The 13,934-nt window shown below is 43.2% G+C and overlaps 1 protein-coding gene across 1 annotated transcript; it reads left to right on the top strand.

Moving 5' to 3' along the window:
* Window positions 1-5,619: 5,619 nt before the first annotated feature.
* On the top strand, window positions 5,620-12,619 carry NPY (neuropeptide Y). The gene is made up of 4 exons (XM_081079368.1): window positions 5,620-5,834; window positions 6,775-6,962; window positions 10,478-10,558; window positions 12,427-12,619. The coding sequence occupies exons 2-4, from the start codon at window positions 6,775-6,777 to the stop codon at window positions 12,449-12,451; spliced, it is 294 nt and encodes a 97-aa protein (XP_080935494.1). The 5' UTR covers window positions 5,620-5,834; the 3' UTR covers window positions 12,452-12,619.
* Window positions 12,620-13,934: the final 1,315 nt, after the last annotated feature.

Genomic DNA, 13,934 nt, shown 5'->3' with positions numbered 1-13,934 from the left:
ATGTAATGGCCACCAGAGGAGATGGGAAAGGAAATACTGAGGCAAAAATCACACAAGCAAACCAGACTGCTCTAGGAATATTGTCACATGGGGCCTGAAGGTGGCCTGTGGCATGTTGGAAGGAGAGAGGATAAACCACAAGGGTCAGAATCAAGCCTTTGAATGAAGTTGGAGAACTTTGGTTTCCTGGCCTAATTTCATCCGATTGGAGACAGTTATCTTATGAGGTGATATTAGCTATAGCATTGAAGTTTGAAGAAGAATGTTCTCCTGGGGAGGCTGCTGTGGGTTTCTGAGTTAGAGGAGACCCTCTGAAGATTTGGTGAGAACAGCTGAAGGTGCTTTCAGTGTGTGCTTCATTCAATTATTTTTGAAAGGCTTCTTCTCATGTAGCTGTTTTAAAATCATCTCCACCAGTCCAAAAAAATAGGGGGGAAAAGAGATTTGAGTTGAAAAAAAAAAGACTTTGAATAATTAAAATAAATGTCTCCAAATGTAAAATCAAGCACTGTCTTAATTTATCAAGTAAGAAAAGTGGGAATAAAAAAATAGAGTTAGGGCAATATCATATATAGTCAATATCACATATTGACATTGCTGGGAGAACTTGCAAGTTGATCCACTCTTAAGGTGGCAAAATACATTTATAAAATCTGAATCTTTACTTCTCAATAGTACAAAACCTTCCAAATTCCATAAGGGGACAAGCTGTATTTCAAAATTTGTGCTTTAAAGTTATTTGAAGATAAAAAGAAATTTCCTTGAACTAACACTGAAACAAGTAGAACCACTGGTATTTTGAAAAACCCTTCTGGTGAACTCATCAAAATTTGAAAAGCTTGTGAAAACAGCCTTCCCTTAACTCCTATCAGCTTAATAGAAGCAGCAGGAATTCTGTCCTCATTTTGGGTCCACTCATGAACCTCTGCCTTGTGGCTCAGTTAGTTTTCAATTCCCTTTGGTTCCAGTTTTATTATGGAGCAAAAGATACTTTGAGCACAAACATGGATTTTCACTTTGGAAAGACAGTCCCTTCTATCCTGTCCCAAGGCCAGATGGAGGGACCACAGACCTAAGCAGGCATGTTCCCTGCCTAGCCTCAGGTACCTCTGCTCCACCATTCACAGAAGCAGCCCCTGTACCTCTTCAGTAAAAGCACGCACCCTCTTTGGGGAAACACCCTCTCTCATACATTAATTGACACATCTCTTGGGATGACAATTTGGCAAGAGCTGTCAGCATTTCAAATGCATGTTTTCTTCGACCAAAAAATTCCATTTCTAGGAATTCAGCAGTTACATCTGCACACATGGGCAAAAACAGATGTCCAAAGTTAATCATTGCTCTGTTTTTTGTAATAGGAAGAGACAGAAGGAAAAAAAGTAAATGTTCATTAAGAAATGACAGAATGAATAAAGTTATTTTCTTGGAAAGGATGTCAATATGTCTGGATGCAACCAGAGTTGGGGCAGACATCTAATAACCACTGGGGGCAGGGAGCTAATCTCTAAGTCAAAGCCGTCACCCCTAGATCATGGAACAGATGATGGAAAGAATCTGGGTCTTGTTGACATAATTGAGCTGCTGGATTGACTTTCAGTAGAGATACTGTATCTTTGGGCTTCTTATTTTCTGAGATTATAAATTTTCCTCATTATTTTAGACACCTGGACCTGAGTTTGCTATTCCTGTCAGTCAAACCATCCTAAGAGAGCATCCTTTGAGAAGGAGGGTTTGGAGAAAGGCTCCGAGATGGCACTCCTATTGGCTAGGCGGGGGGAGTTCTATGGCTCTCTGTGCACCTTCATACGTGGCGACACTAGCTGCTGTTCTGATAGATTGTATCTCTGAGAATGATGCCCTAGTTTTCCATGTGACCATTTTCCATCAGTTTAAATGGACCCAGGCAAGAAGCTAGATGAAAGGAAACACTTCCTGGGGGGCAGCATTTTCCATCTGAGACTCAAGAGACCCGATCTATGGAAGCAAAATCTCTAACTTGGCTCTGTTCCTCCCGTGGTACTACAGGTGTCAGAGCTTTTAGTTTCAGGTCTCAGAATTACTTCATGCAGAAAAGGATTGATTAAATGAAAGGATCTTTGGGAGTGAGTGCTAAAAAAAAGTAGACTCTAGGTTGAGCTTCCAGAAACAATTCCCCAAATCTTATCACAGAACCAAACCACCAAGAACACTGTTATCGTTTCCTCAGTCCGGAAGCTGCAGATTCTGGAATCTTCCATCTGAGCCATCTGCTGCAGACCACATTGCCTCTGCTCAGTTTGGGTTAGGAAGAGCAGATTCACAGCCTGTTTCTCTCCCCATATAACCTAGTTCTTTCATAATTCAGGGTTGTTTAAAATTTTTTAAATGTTTAATAATATACATGGGGGTTTATGGGACATCCGTTAGTGTTGTAAATCAATTTTGAATCAAGGTCTCAAACAACTGAATCATTGTCCAGAGCTGGTAATAGCCTGTTCCAACAGTCAGAAGCAAACATTTCACAATTGAGGGGCATCAGTTATCAGTAAAAGTAAGAAGGCTCTTGCCTCCGAAGTGGTGAAAAATTAAACCTAGACCAAAGCCAGCTCTGATCCCACCTAAAAAAACTTAAGTGCAAGTTCCCCCCCCCCAAAAAAAAACACAACAGTTGAATGGATCAAACTGTTCCTAAGTTTTTAACTGTGTCCCAAAACAAAGCTCAAGAATAGTTTTAGGATTAGAAAAACATCCAATAAACAACTAGGTAAATTTTACAATATCTGACATCCTATCAAAAATTACCAGACAGAAAAAGAAGGAAAATACAAGCCAAAATGAAGTAAAGATCAGTCAATCCAAAGTAACACAGACATGACACAGATGATAGAAATAGTAAATAAGTTATTATCAGTGCATATTCAGGAAGCTAGAGAAAAGATTGACATGGTAAGTTGAGGCATGGAAGATATAAAGAGAGATCCACATTGAAATTCTAGAGATGAAAGCTATATGATCTTTGTATTGAATAGACACTGAAGAAGAAATGATTAGGCAACTCAAAGACACAGCAATAGAAACTATCCAATAAAACATGAACAAGAAAAAAAGAGATCAAAACAAAAAGTGAACAGCTCATCAGTAAACTGTGGGACGGTACACACCTATATGATCCAGCCATTCTACCCTTAAGTATTTCCCCAGGAGAAATAAAAGCATATATCCACACAAAGATGTGTAAACCAGTGTTCATAGAAGCTTTGTGTGTAATGGTCCAAACTGGAAACAACCTAAAGTCCATGAGTAGTCGAATAGATGAAAACATTTAATATATATCCATATAATGGAATACCCAGCAATAAAAAGGAATGAACTATTGATACTTACCATAGCATGAGTGGATCTGAAAATAATCATGCTGAAGGCAAACAAAAGAGTATGTATTATGCAATTGTATTTATATGCCATTCTATAAAATGCTAACAAATCTTTAATGACAGATAGCAGATCAATGGAAGAGCGGGATAGGGAGAGGCAGGAAAGGGGAATTACAAAAGGGGTGTGAGGAAATTTTGAGTGGTGATGTATGTGTTCTCTACTTTGGTTGTGGTGATGATGTCATGGGAGTCTATATGTAAGAATACAGGCAATAGAATATTTTAAACATTAGTCGATTAATCTATCTCAGTTGTATTTCAATAAAACTGTTAAGGATAAATACATATATAAATAAATAAAATAAACTTGATTTTGAAGCAAAGGAGAGAAATGAGTCAGCAGCTAAGAGGACATGCTGAGTTGAATGACCGTTTTCTTTGTTTTGGGGGAATTGTGGTGTTGCTTTGTTTCTTTTATGGAACAAACTCAAGCAAATGTACAAGCTATTAGTATATATTTATACACATAGAAAATTATAGGAACGAAAAGAGGCAATTAATGGAACAAAGTCCTGAGAGAGAAGAGACAGGATATTCAGAGCCCAAAGTCAGAGAATGCAGTTGGGACTGGAGAAAGGGCATAAGGATGTTAAGACACATGGAGGGCACATGCCTCCATTTTTTATTCTCCAAATGCTGAACCCTGAGAATAAGCTCTTATTTGGGAAGGGGGTTACCAGTGACATTATCTTAATCTAAATTAATCAAATTTACACATTCTGCCCCACCTAGGAGTACTGCATCTCCTTAGAAGTAATTTCTCCCTAATTTAATGACTCCTTCTAAGTCTAGGTTTCAACTGATGTGAATCTGTGATACACCCTAAAAGTAATATTATGTTATTGAACGTGGAATGTGCTCTTTCCCTTGTCAAGAAACGGTTCTAAGTTAGAAGGTGTTTTGCCCTAACCTTACCAAAGAGTCTTCCCCATAAGCAGCCCTGAACAATGCTGAGAGCCTTGATATTTGTGCCTCTGGCATGTCTGTGTAATATGGAAAGGGAAGCATTAACCTAAGTGAAAGAAATGTTAATCTTTAAAACCTCTCTGTCTCTGTCTCTGTCTCTCTCTCTCTTTCTCACTCACACACACACAGGATTATTTGTTGTGCACTAATTGATATTTAAGTCAATTCCATCAAAATAGCACAGAAACAAAGTGTCAGTTTAACAGAATCACGTGTCATTTCAGCATTAAAATAACGTGTAGCTTAATGCTTTAATTTCTTAACATGCTATTTTATTTAGAAAGATTTAAACTTCTAGGAGTAGTCAATGAACTTGAAGATGTAGTCCACTTTGTAAAATCCTGAACCTGTAAAACTAGTTCTGTATCTTTCATACTCATTTAACCCGATGTGCAAATTAATGGTGATCTTTTATTTAACCTGTTTTATTTCAACTAGAACCCACGTTTTCAATCAACATTAATTGAATGTATCTGAGACTAGCCAAGGGCTAGCAGATAAAAGAGACATTGCTGTTCGTTTAACTACCTGTCGCTTTGGACCAAAATTGTTCCTTTGATTGAGCTTTAAGGGGTCTCTCGACCCTTGACACGTGGTTCTTTTCCAACAGACGGAGGAAATGGGTTGACTATGTCCCGCCTCTGGTGAGTTTTCAGTTGCCACACCTTTCAAGTCCTGGCGTTTGGGCGAGTTCTTGAAGAGGGCTGATATCCCCGCAAAACAAGCTGGGGAGAGGGGCCCAAGCCACGAAGCCCATTCTCAGTCCCTGGGACGGGGGGTACATTTGAGACCCTCTCACTGGGACCCGGGTCAGGCGCCTCGGACCTGCGTTAAGCCCGGGAAAATCTGTGTCCCAAGTTGTCATCCCGGAGCGCGCACAGGAGTTGTGCCCCGCGCCGTTGCTCTGGAGTCCGGGAGATACTCCGCTCAGTAGAGGATTCTAGTACCCGCTGCCCTGGCTCCAAACGAATTGGTGGTCCCGGTGACAGGCAACCAAGATGATCTGGGCTCCTGTCTCTGGCAGACTAGATGGGGCCAGAGGGAAGCGAAGCGGGATTTGCGCGCCTGCGGACAGGGACGGGGCTTTGTCGCTGTCCAGCACCCTCGGAACGCGCTGCCTGGCTCGCTCGGCGCCAGGCCCCCCCTCCCCGGGTAGGGCCTGGGGCGGGAGAGTTGGGCTGTGGGTGGCTCCCGCTGCTGACACTCCTGCGGCTGCAGCTCCAGCCCTGTCCCCCCTTTCCCCGCCCCCTACCACTCGGGGGGCGGGAAGTGGTGGGTGGGAGTCACCGAGCGTGATTGCCCAAGGCCCCTCCTGCCGCTGCGAAGGAGCACCATAAAAGCCCTGTTACGACCCACTCTCCACACTGCGTCGGCCGGCTCTCATCCTCGGAGGGGCGCGCAGGACAGCGGAGTACTTGACGCCCAGCCACGCCCGCAGGCCAGCCCGCCACCGTGAGTGCCATTACCCACGCAGCTAGACCCGAGCGAAGGGGGGGTCGGCGCCGCCTCGCCCCCTGTGGAGCCCCGGGGCGCTGGGAGGGAGGGTCGTGCCGGCTCCCCAATCCTGTCGGTCCTGCCTCTGCCCCGACGCAGGCGAGACGCTCCCTCGTGGAGACTGAATTCCACCTGCGCCTTCTGTCCCCTCTGATTATGCAGCCGCCCTTCTCCGCGGCCCGTGCTGTGCCGGCTGGGGGTCCGCTGGGTTACCTTCCGCAGCACCTGGCGGGAGAACCCCCACCCGGGACACCTGGCAGACTGCTCAGAGGTCTCCGCAGCAGGGAGGCTTCTCAGGCGGCGCCGCCCAAGGAGGAATCCCAGGAGCTTGGGTGCCCTGCGTCCCGCCACCTCTCGGGATCCTGGGCTGGGACCCGAGACTGACCGGCCTGGGGGCCGTTCTCTCCCCGCTCCCCCAAATTGCCACTCCGAAGTAATCTCCTGCGCCGCCGTCGAGCTCCTGTAGCCGGGCCGACCAAAAGTCTCCGGAAGAAACTTTTCTCCCGTCACAGGGATTTGAGGAACAGGGTGGGAAAGTGATCATTCCCCAACCCAGCGGGAGGAACTTCTAATTCCGAGTGTAAAGTGTCTACACTGGCGCAGGGTGGCCCTGCTCTGTGCCTCTCGCGGCGTGACTCTTGGGCCCTGCGACTCGGCCCGAAGTTGCGCGCAGTTTTCCGTGGCGCTAAGGGGCCGGGCCGGCGCAGGTGGTGCCTGAGTCGGCGGCGGGGGGGTGCTCGCTGGCCCCGCTGCGCTTCGCTCCGCGGCCCTGAGGCCGGTGCGGATTCGGTTTGGGGGTGGGCGCAGGGGGGTGGGCGCAGGAGGCGAAGGAGGGACGTGCGGGGCGTGTGTCCTCTGAACCCCCAAGCCCCTTTCGCTGTGCCTTCGGTGCCCGCAGATGCTGGGGAGCAAGCGACTGGGGCTCTCTGGACTGACCCTTGCTCTGTCCCTGCTCGTGTGCCTGGGCGCGCTGTCCGAGGCGTACCCCTCCAAGCCGGACAACCCCGGAGAGGACGCCCCTGCGGAGGACATGGCCAGATACTACTCGGCGCTGCGACACTACATCAACCTCATCACCCGGCAGAGGTGGGTGGGCGCCGCGGGACCCACTCCGGGACCGCCCTGCCTGCACCCCCGGAGGTCCTTGGGAATCTTAGAAAGGGCAGGGACCATTTCTTTTTCTTCCTTATATCCCAGGGCAGGACAGTACCAGGCACTTAGTCAACTCTCAGTCACTGTTTGTTCAGGGCACTGAGTGCTTACCCTCTGCAACTCCAGTCACAAAATCCTGATCCCCAGATTTAGGTTCCTTAGGATGGCCATCTCCTCCCACCCATCCCTGTGTCTTTTTTGTTCCTCGAGCAGCTGGGGGACTGTTTGAGGACCTGGATGGGAAAGTACCCTGCGGAAGGGGTCGCGGGTGCGCCAGGGAGGTGATGTAGGGTTAAAGGAGAGCAGGGTGTGCAAGGAAAACATCAGAAACCAAGGAGGAGACTTAGACATTGCCAGACTTCTTACCCGTCCAGAGCCAATTGAATAGCAGCATTTGGGAAAAGACGGATAGAACTATTTTCTCCCCCCACACCCCAAAAGTGGTTTGTTTATTTTAATTCCTGAGATCAAATGACCTTAATAAGCTAAATACGACGAGCCCCTTAAAAGAATGTTATTTAACATGTTTAAATTATATTTGGTAAAGTGTTATTTTTGTCATATTTTTACTTTTGCAAGTCAGGGAATAGTTGGAAAGGATCCAAAGTGGAGAGAATTTCTATTTCTTAAATAAAGTTTCCCTTTTTTTCTTTTTCATTAAAAAGATGTTTCATGCTGAAAAGTTTTCTTTTAATTTTCAATTTACATAGAATCAGAAATACTTGGAAGTGCCTGAATTAAATAGTATTGGTTTATGATCCCTGACGCCTGATAATTTTAAGTAGTGAAAAGCAACAACGTTTTATATCCTAATAGATTTCTCAGAAAGTTAACTGCTTCAGACTCTTGCTGATGCTATCATATCAGACCAAAGAACTTGTACAAGTAAAAAAGATACTGTTATCTTTTCTGTGAAAACCTTTGTTAGTTACTTAGTCTGTCAGTTATCACATGCAGTAGAACTTATTTTTGTAATGATTATTGCTCTGAGGTTTTACGTGTGCGGTATAAAGCTATAGCATTTCAAAATGTTTTTTCTAGGCATGATTTTGTTCAGTCTTTCCCTCAAAGCTTTGAAGCGAGGGTAATCATCTCCATTTTATAGACCATGGAACTAAGAACATTTCATGCAACTTTTTTAGGGAACGTTTCTGAGGAAGAGGGGTGATGTAATTGGAGCCTTCCTACTAATTTTCCTTGGATGTTGTCATCACTTTCAGCCAATGTGATCTCCAACATCTTTGATGAGGAAAAAATAAGGGAAAGAGACTTGAGCTTCATGGGAAAAGATTCAGGTTCAGTGAGAATGAGTTGGTTTGGAAGCAGAGTTTTCTGTATAATCTTCGCACAGATTCCTCCTTAGAAACCATCAGAGGTTTATAATCTACACCAGTACTCTCCATTATGGATGTCATTACCTTCCTACCTCACACACCCACTCATATGTATATGTTGGTCATTTTGAAAATTACAGTGTCCTCTGTGAATATGTTTTAATTTGGCATAAGTACTCTTTCCTCACTTGTACTCAGTCCCTGTTTTTAAGCGGTATACCCTGCTTCACTGATTCTGAAAGCAGCATCATTTATTCTAGAACATGGGTCTACCACATGTTGCTTATACAACCCCCTACATCTCAACTGGGGCTGACTTTTTGCTTCCCAGGACATTTGACAATGTCTGGAGACCTTTTTGGTTGTCACAACAGGGGGTGGGTGTGACTGGCATCTAGAGGGTAGAGACCAGGGACGCTACTAGACATCCTACTGTGAGGGGGACAGCCCCCTACAACAAAGAATTATCCAGCCCAAATGTTCATAGTGCTAAGGTTGAGAAACCCAGCCCCAAATTAGTGTTTCTCCATCCTGGTCACAGATTGGAATCACCTGGGGAATTTTGAAAATGTACTGATGCTGGTCTGCATCTCTGACCAGCCAAATCAAAACCTGGAGGTGGAGGTGGCGCTTGGACTTCAAAGCTCTCCGGTGATCCTAATGTGCAGCCAGATTGGGGGATAAGATTGGGGATAGAGACTCCATCTTTGAAAGTTAAAGCATTGTACAGAAAAAGGATAATTCAGGATTAATTAGAGAAGGAAGAACAGGGAAGGGCGCTGTCCTGGGTGCTGCTTTATGATCGTGCAAATCCTATTATAGACTTAGGTTCTTTACTGGTAAATTGGAGAAAATACTGGCCAGGTTTTTCATTCACTGGAGCATGATGAACATAAATGAGTTAACGTTGCCCAAGAGTTTTAAGATGAGTGAAACCAACCGATGGACAGAATAAATAACTCCGCTATCACAACTCCAAGAAAATCTTTGAGGAAACCTTACAAAGGATGGGGGCAGGGGAGTTTGCTTTGCTTTTGTTTCCCTTGAGTCCCAGCAAAGGAGCAATAATAGGAAATCTTTCCAAAAAGCTTAGATTTAATTGTACTTGATAGGCTGTTGGAGTATACGCTCAGACAGGTTTTTTCCTCTGTTTACCAATTAGCTAGTCAATCCATGCCAGGTTAATTTTTTGTCTGTGAACAAATTGGTGGCCAGTGTCCAACGCCTCTTATGAGAAAGGGGAAATGCCTCTTCAAAAATTATAACTTGGTACTATATATAGACTTGTTAGGCTCTTTAACAGCGAGAGAGTAAGGAAAAGAGGGAGGGAGGAATTCGTGTACTTACTTGCCTGGGGCAAGTAACATATGCCATCCTGGCAGGAAAGTATGCATTGTCCTATTCATATCCTGCCACGGGAGAAAAAAGACCAAGAACATTTCTATGGATCAGTAGGATTCCTTTATATTTACAGGGCACATTAAAATCACAGCATGAGAGAAGGCTTTTAGCTTGTGGTGCCCCAAATAAATATGGAAAATATAGGACCCAGGTTCTGCTGCTCTCTGTAAGAATGGGTGGATTTCCACAGCAATAACTTACATTTGTGTATCACTTTGTCACTTCCAAAGCTTTGTGACTTATACTGGATTTTCACAAAGACTCTGATTTAAGCAAGAGTTATGACTTTGTTTTTACACATGAGAAAACTGAGATTGGAAGACACAGGTGGGTCTAGAACTCATAGCCAATTAACTAATTATGGAAACATTTAAAATCATACTTTAATGTATTTTTATTTCCTGTCACCTTGCTATACAGTATACCTACGTATGTATTGTTTGTGATATAAAAAGGTAAGAATTAGGGATTTTGGTTGCGTTTAATCTGCCAAGTCATATAAGTATTTTAAACAATATTATAGATATGTGATTTGAGATCATATTTATGATGTTTCTGATAATGTATGCTTTGTACATTACTTGTTAGCAGATGATCAACTGAAAATAACTTTTAGATTTAACCCAAATGGGAGACGTCTTTCTTTCAAAAGCTGTTAATGAATGTTCCAAGTTTGCTGTAAAGGACTTTTCCTTCTTTTTTTTTTCTTTTTAGATATGGAAAACGATCTAGCCCCGAGACGATGATTTCAGACCTCTTGATGAGAGAAAGCACAGAAAATGTTCCCAGAACTAGGTATGAAAAGACTTGTGTGGGGACATTGTTGTAGATTTCAAGGTGCCCAGGGAAGGGAAATCAGAGCGGGCTGCCTGGGGAGGAAGCATTGGAAGAGGGTCGTTCAGACCAGGTAGGACCTGAGCAGAAATGAGGATGGGGAACAGGGAAGGGAGGACCTTTCTTTTCATGTACTAATTTGCAAATCTCTAAACTTCTGTGGGGTAGTACTTTCTACCCAAGTTTATTTGGTGCTTCTTTGACAACTTTAAATATGAGTGACTTACCCCAGAAATTACTCTAGAGAGAATTTCTAACTGGGTTAGAATTGGGGGAACATAGAATGAGTCCCCATCTCAACATTCACATGACCAACCATACTTCTTTGGTTGGGGTAATTTTTAGTTTTTGTGTACTACATGGAATGTCTAGATACCCTAAGAAATGTGCCTCATGAGTCTTACTCTAATCATCCTGGTTTTGCATGTAACTGGAGGTAAATGATGGGGTGCTCCTGTTTACTTTTTAACATATTTTAGTTCAATTGACATCACATAGTAATTTATTGCATTCAGTGAATGAAAGTTGAACAATATATTCTTCTTAGGGGCTTGTCTGTAGCCTTGGGGCTTTCTTGGAGTGTGCACTGTTTTGGGAAGAGGTGCCCTCCAATATCTGGGTGTCAAGCATTGGGCTAGAATCCTCCGGCGCCTCCTGGACAAGGAGGGCTGCTGAAAAGAATCCTGATGCTCCTCTTTTCTCATTACTGGCTCATGTGTCTGCTGCTTCTAGCCTTTACCCCCAATAAGATCATACGGTTCATCCATTTCTATGGAAGCTGGTCTGCCATAAACCCAGAGCTTGACAATGGCAAGAACCAAGTTCCCCAGAAGAGGTCACTAGAACACTTGCTCAGTGAGTGTGACCTGAGTGTCACTCTTCATTGGGGCTCTCCCTAGAGAACAGAGCGGGTGGCCCACTGAGCCACTACCATCCTTCCCACCATCCCTCTGTTCTCTTGTGAAATGGCCAGCCAAGGTAAAGGTGCAATTCCAGAGTTCCAGGTTTGTTTTGTCTGAGGGAAACATCCATTTGGACTGGAATAAAACTCCCGTGCTCTTGTCCCTGTAGATACCAGCCAGATTTAAGCAGCTAATGCAGGGGAAGCAGATGGAAAATCCGTAAGGGCTCTTTTTATATACTAATCAATAAATACTTTTTCCTGTGTTATGGACATGCTTATGATGTTGCTACAGAAAGTTTAGGGTAATCTCTTTTTACTTAGGGTAAGAAAAGGAACCACCCAGACCTCCTTACAGCTGTTCTTTGTTTGGTGGCCTGAAGTTGTGCTGTTAGTGCATGAGATAAAGTTCATTGCACCCTGATTGACAGCCGCAATCCTGTGTAATTAGAAGGAGACAAAACTGGACAGCCTTGAAGTTGCCTGTGAATGCTATTTTATTAAAAAGGGTTCTTTCTAGTCCAACACATAGCGTCTTTCTACGTAAAAAGCCTTGCAGGAAAGAAAAAGGAAGCATATTCAGAGTTGAGCAACAATAACTTTCTTGTTACAATTTCGTGTGATTCCTGTAGTTTTCATCTTCAGAAATATTGCAGAGTTCTTCGGCTTCTTTGAAACATACAGGGCCTTTTAAATAGTCCCTCTGAGATTTGCCTGAGACTCCCGTGAAAGCTACTCAGCTGGTGCTTTGCACATGATGCCCCTGTCCCCTGCTCTGACATTCTGCATGGCCTCCTTTTCAGAATGCCCACAGGAGCCTTTTCAACCATTTCTGATCATCTTTCAGTTCGGAACAGAATGTCTCACTTTTGCAGGCCTCCCAGGAAGCTGGGAGACTTCTTTCACATGCTTTGCTTCTGTTTGACAGGCTGGAAGACCCTTCTATGTGGTGATGAAAAATGAAACTTGCTCTCCGGTCTTTGCCTATTTTTCAGCCCATATTTCCTTCCGTAAAACTAGAGTCTACCTGTCCTCCCAATGCATGCAGCCACTGGGCTCAACTCTGCAGTTTCCCTTTGTCGTCATTGTAAATACGGGCGTTTAAATAAAGTATCATGCATTCAAAAGTGTATGCTCCTCAATGGAAAACCGGTTGTTGTGACAGTGAGAATCCTTTTAAGTTATTCATCAAATCACTGTCTTTCTCAAGCAGCAGATTCAAGGTTTGTTTCATCAATATTAAAGCAGTGGTTATGGAAGATCTAAAGATACGATTTATGGTGACCAGGACTCAGCCGTGTGTGTGTGTGTGTGTGTGTGTGTGTGTGTGTGTGTGTGTGTGTGTGTAAAACAACAGAAGTATTTGGAAACATTGAGCAGAGACATGCTAATTTGGAAAAATTTTCTGAACTTTTCCTCCCTTTCACATGACTGCTCATTAACCACGTCAGCCTATGCAGTCAGCACAGAGGACTGCTGTTGAATAGAACTTTTTGCAAAATGTCCTATCTTTCCTCTGTCTAATACTGTAGCCACTAGCCACATGTGGCTTTTAGCACTTAAATGGAGCTAGTGCAAATAAGAAGCTGAGCTTTGAATTTTATTGAATTTTAATTTAAATAGCCACATGTTTCTAGCAGCTGTTGTATCCGACAGCTCCGGTATACACATTTACTTAGGCCACTACTCGTAGAATTTGAGTCATAAACAGAAATACACTGAGTGGAATGGTTACCTTTTCACACAATGTAGGGTATGTTAATCACTTTAGCTAAACATTATTAAACTTTCCCCCTCCTTTGCGTACCTATTTTCATGGGCTTAGTTTAAAATTAATGTTATTAGATTCTGACATATAATTTTTAAGTCAAAGAAAATGGATCTCATCCTATATTTGTACTTTGGATCATGCTGTAAAAAGTATGCACAAATAGTTTTATGTGATGTCTTAAAATATCATGGCTTTGGAATCTTCTAGTACATAAAATATCCTCTACATAAAAGAATTCTAATAATTCTTCAGCCTATGAAGTCAGTGATTCTACAAAGCAAAATTTCCTTTCATGAAACCTAATTTTCCTACATTTCTCCTTAGTTTTGTTTCTTTCTGCTCTGAACTAAATATGTAAAAGAACACATTTTTTTTTTTAAATCTTAAACTGTTTAGTAAGTCACAATTTATTATCACACAGTGTCCAAGTTCTTTATTGACCTAGTATATTTGGAGGTTTTATTTATTGGCCTCAAAGATTCTTTTGGCAGCGCAGATATTTTGAATATTCATCATGACAGACAGAACTCTTGGTTATATTCCTGTAATATATAGGAAAGATGATCCAGGGATTTTGTTTTAAACAAAGCTTTAACTTCTCATCCCACCAAAGCTAAATGCCTGAAAGGCTAAACACTGAGCAGCCTATATCCTTACCGATAGCT

The sequence above is a fragment of the Rhinolophus hipposideros genome (assembly GCF_964194185.1).
Source record: "Rhinolophus hipposideros genome assembly, chromosome: 18".
Taxonomy (NCBI): domain Eukaryota; kingdom Metazoa; phylum Chordata; class Mammalia; order Chiroptera; family Rhinolophidae; genus Rhinolophus; species Rhinolophus hipposideros.
The sequence above is the reverse complement of the archived record's forward strand: the minus strand, read 5'-3'. Positions and strand labels throughout refer to the sequence as shown.

What these genes read in the sequence shown, in the direction of transcription:
- NPY (XM_081079368.1), top strand. Translation starts at nt 6,775, where the DNA reads ATGCTGGGGAGCAAGCGACTGGGGCTCTCTGGACTGACCCTTGCTCTG. An exon ending in AACCTCATCACCCGGCAGAG is followed by an intron (nt 6,963 to 10,477) that starts GTGGGTGGGCGC and finishes TTTTCTTTTTAG; the next exon opens with ATATGGAAAACGATCTAGCC. An exon ending in GAAAATGTTCCCAGAACTAG is followed by an intron (nt 10,559 to 12,426) that starts GTATGAAAAGAC and finishes TCTGTTTGACAG; the next exon opens with GCTGGAAGACCCTTCTATGT.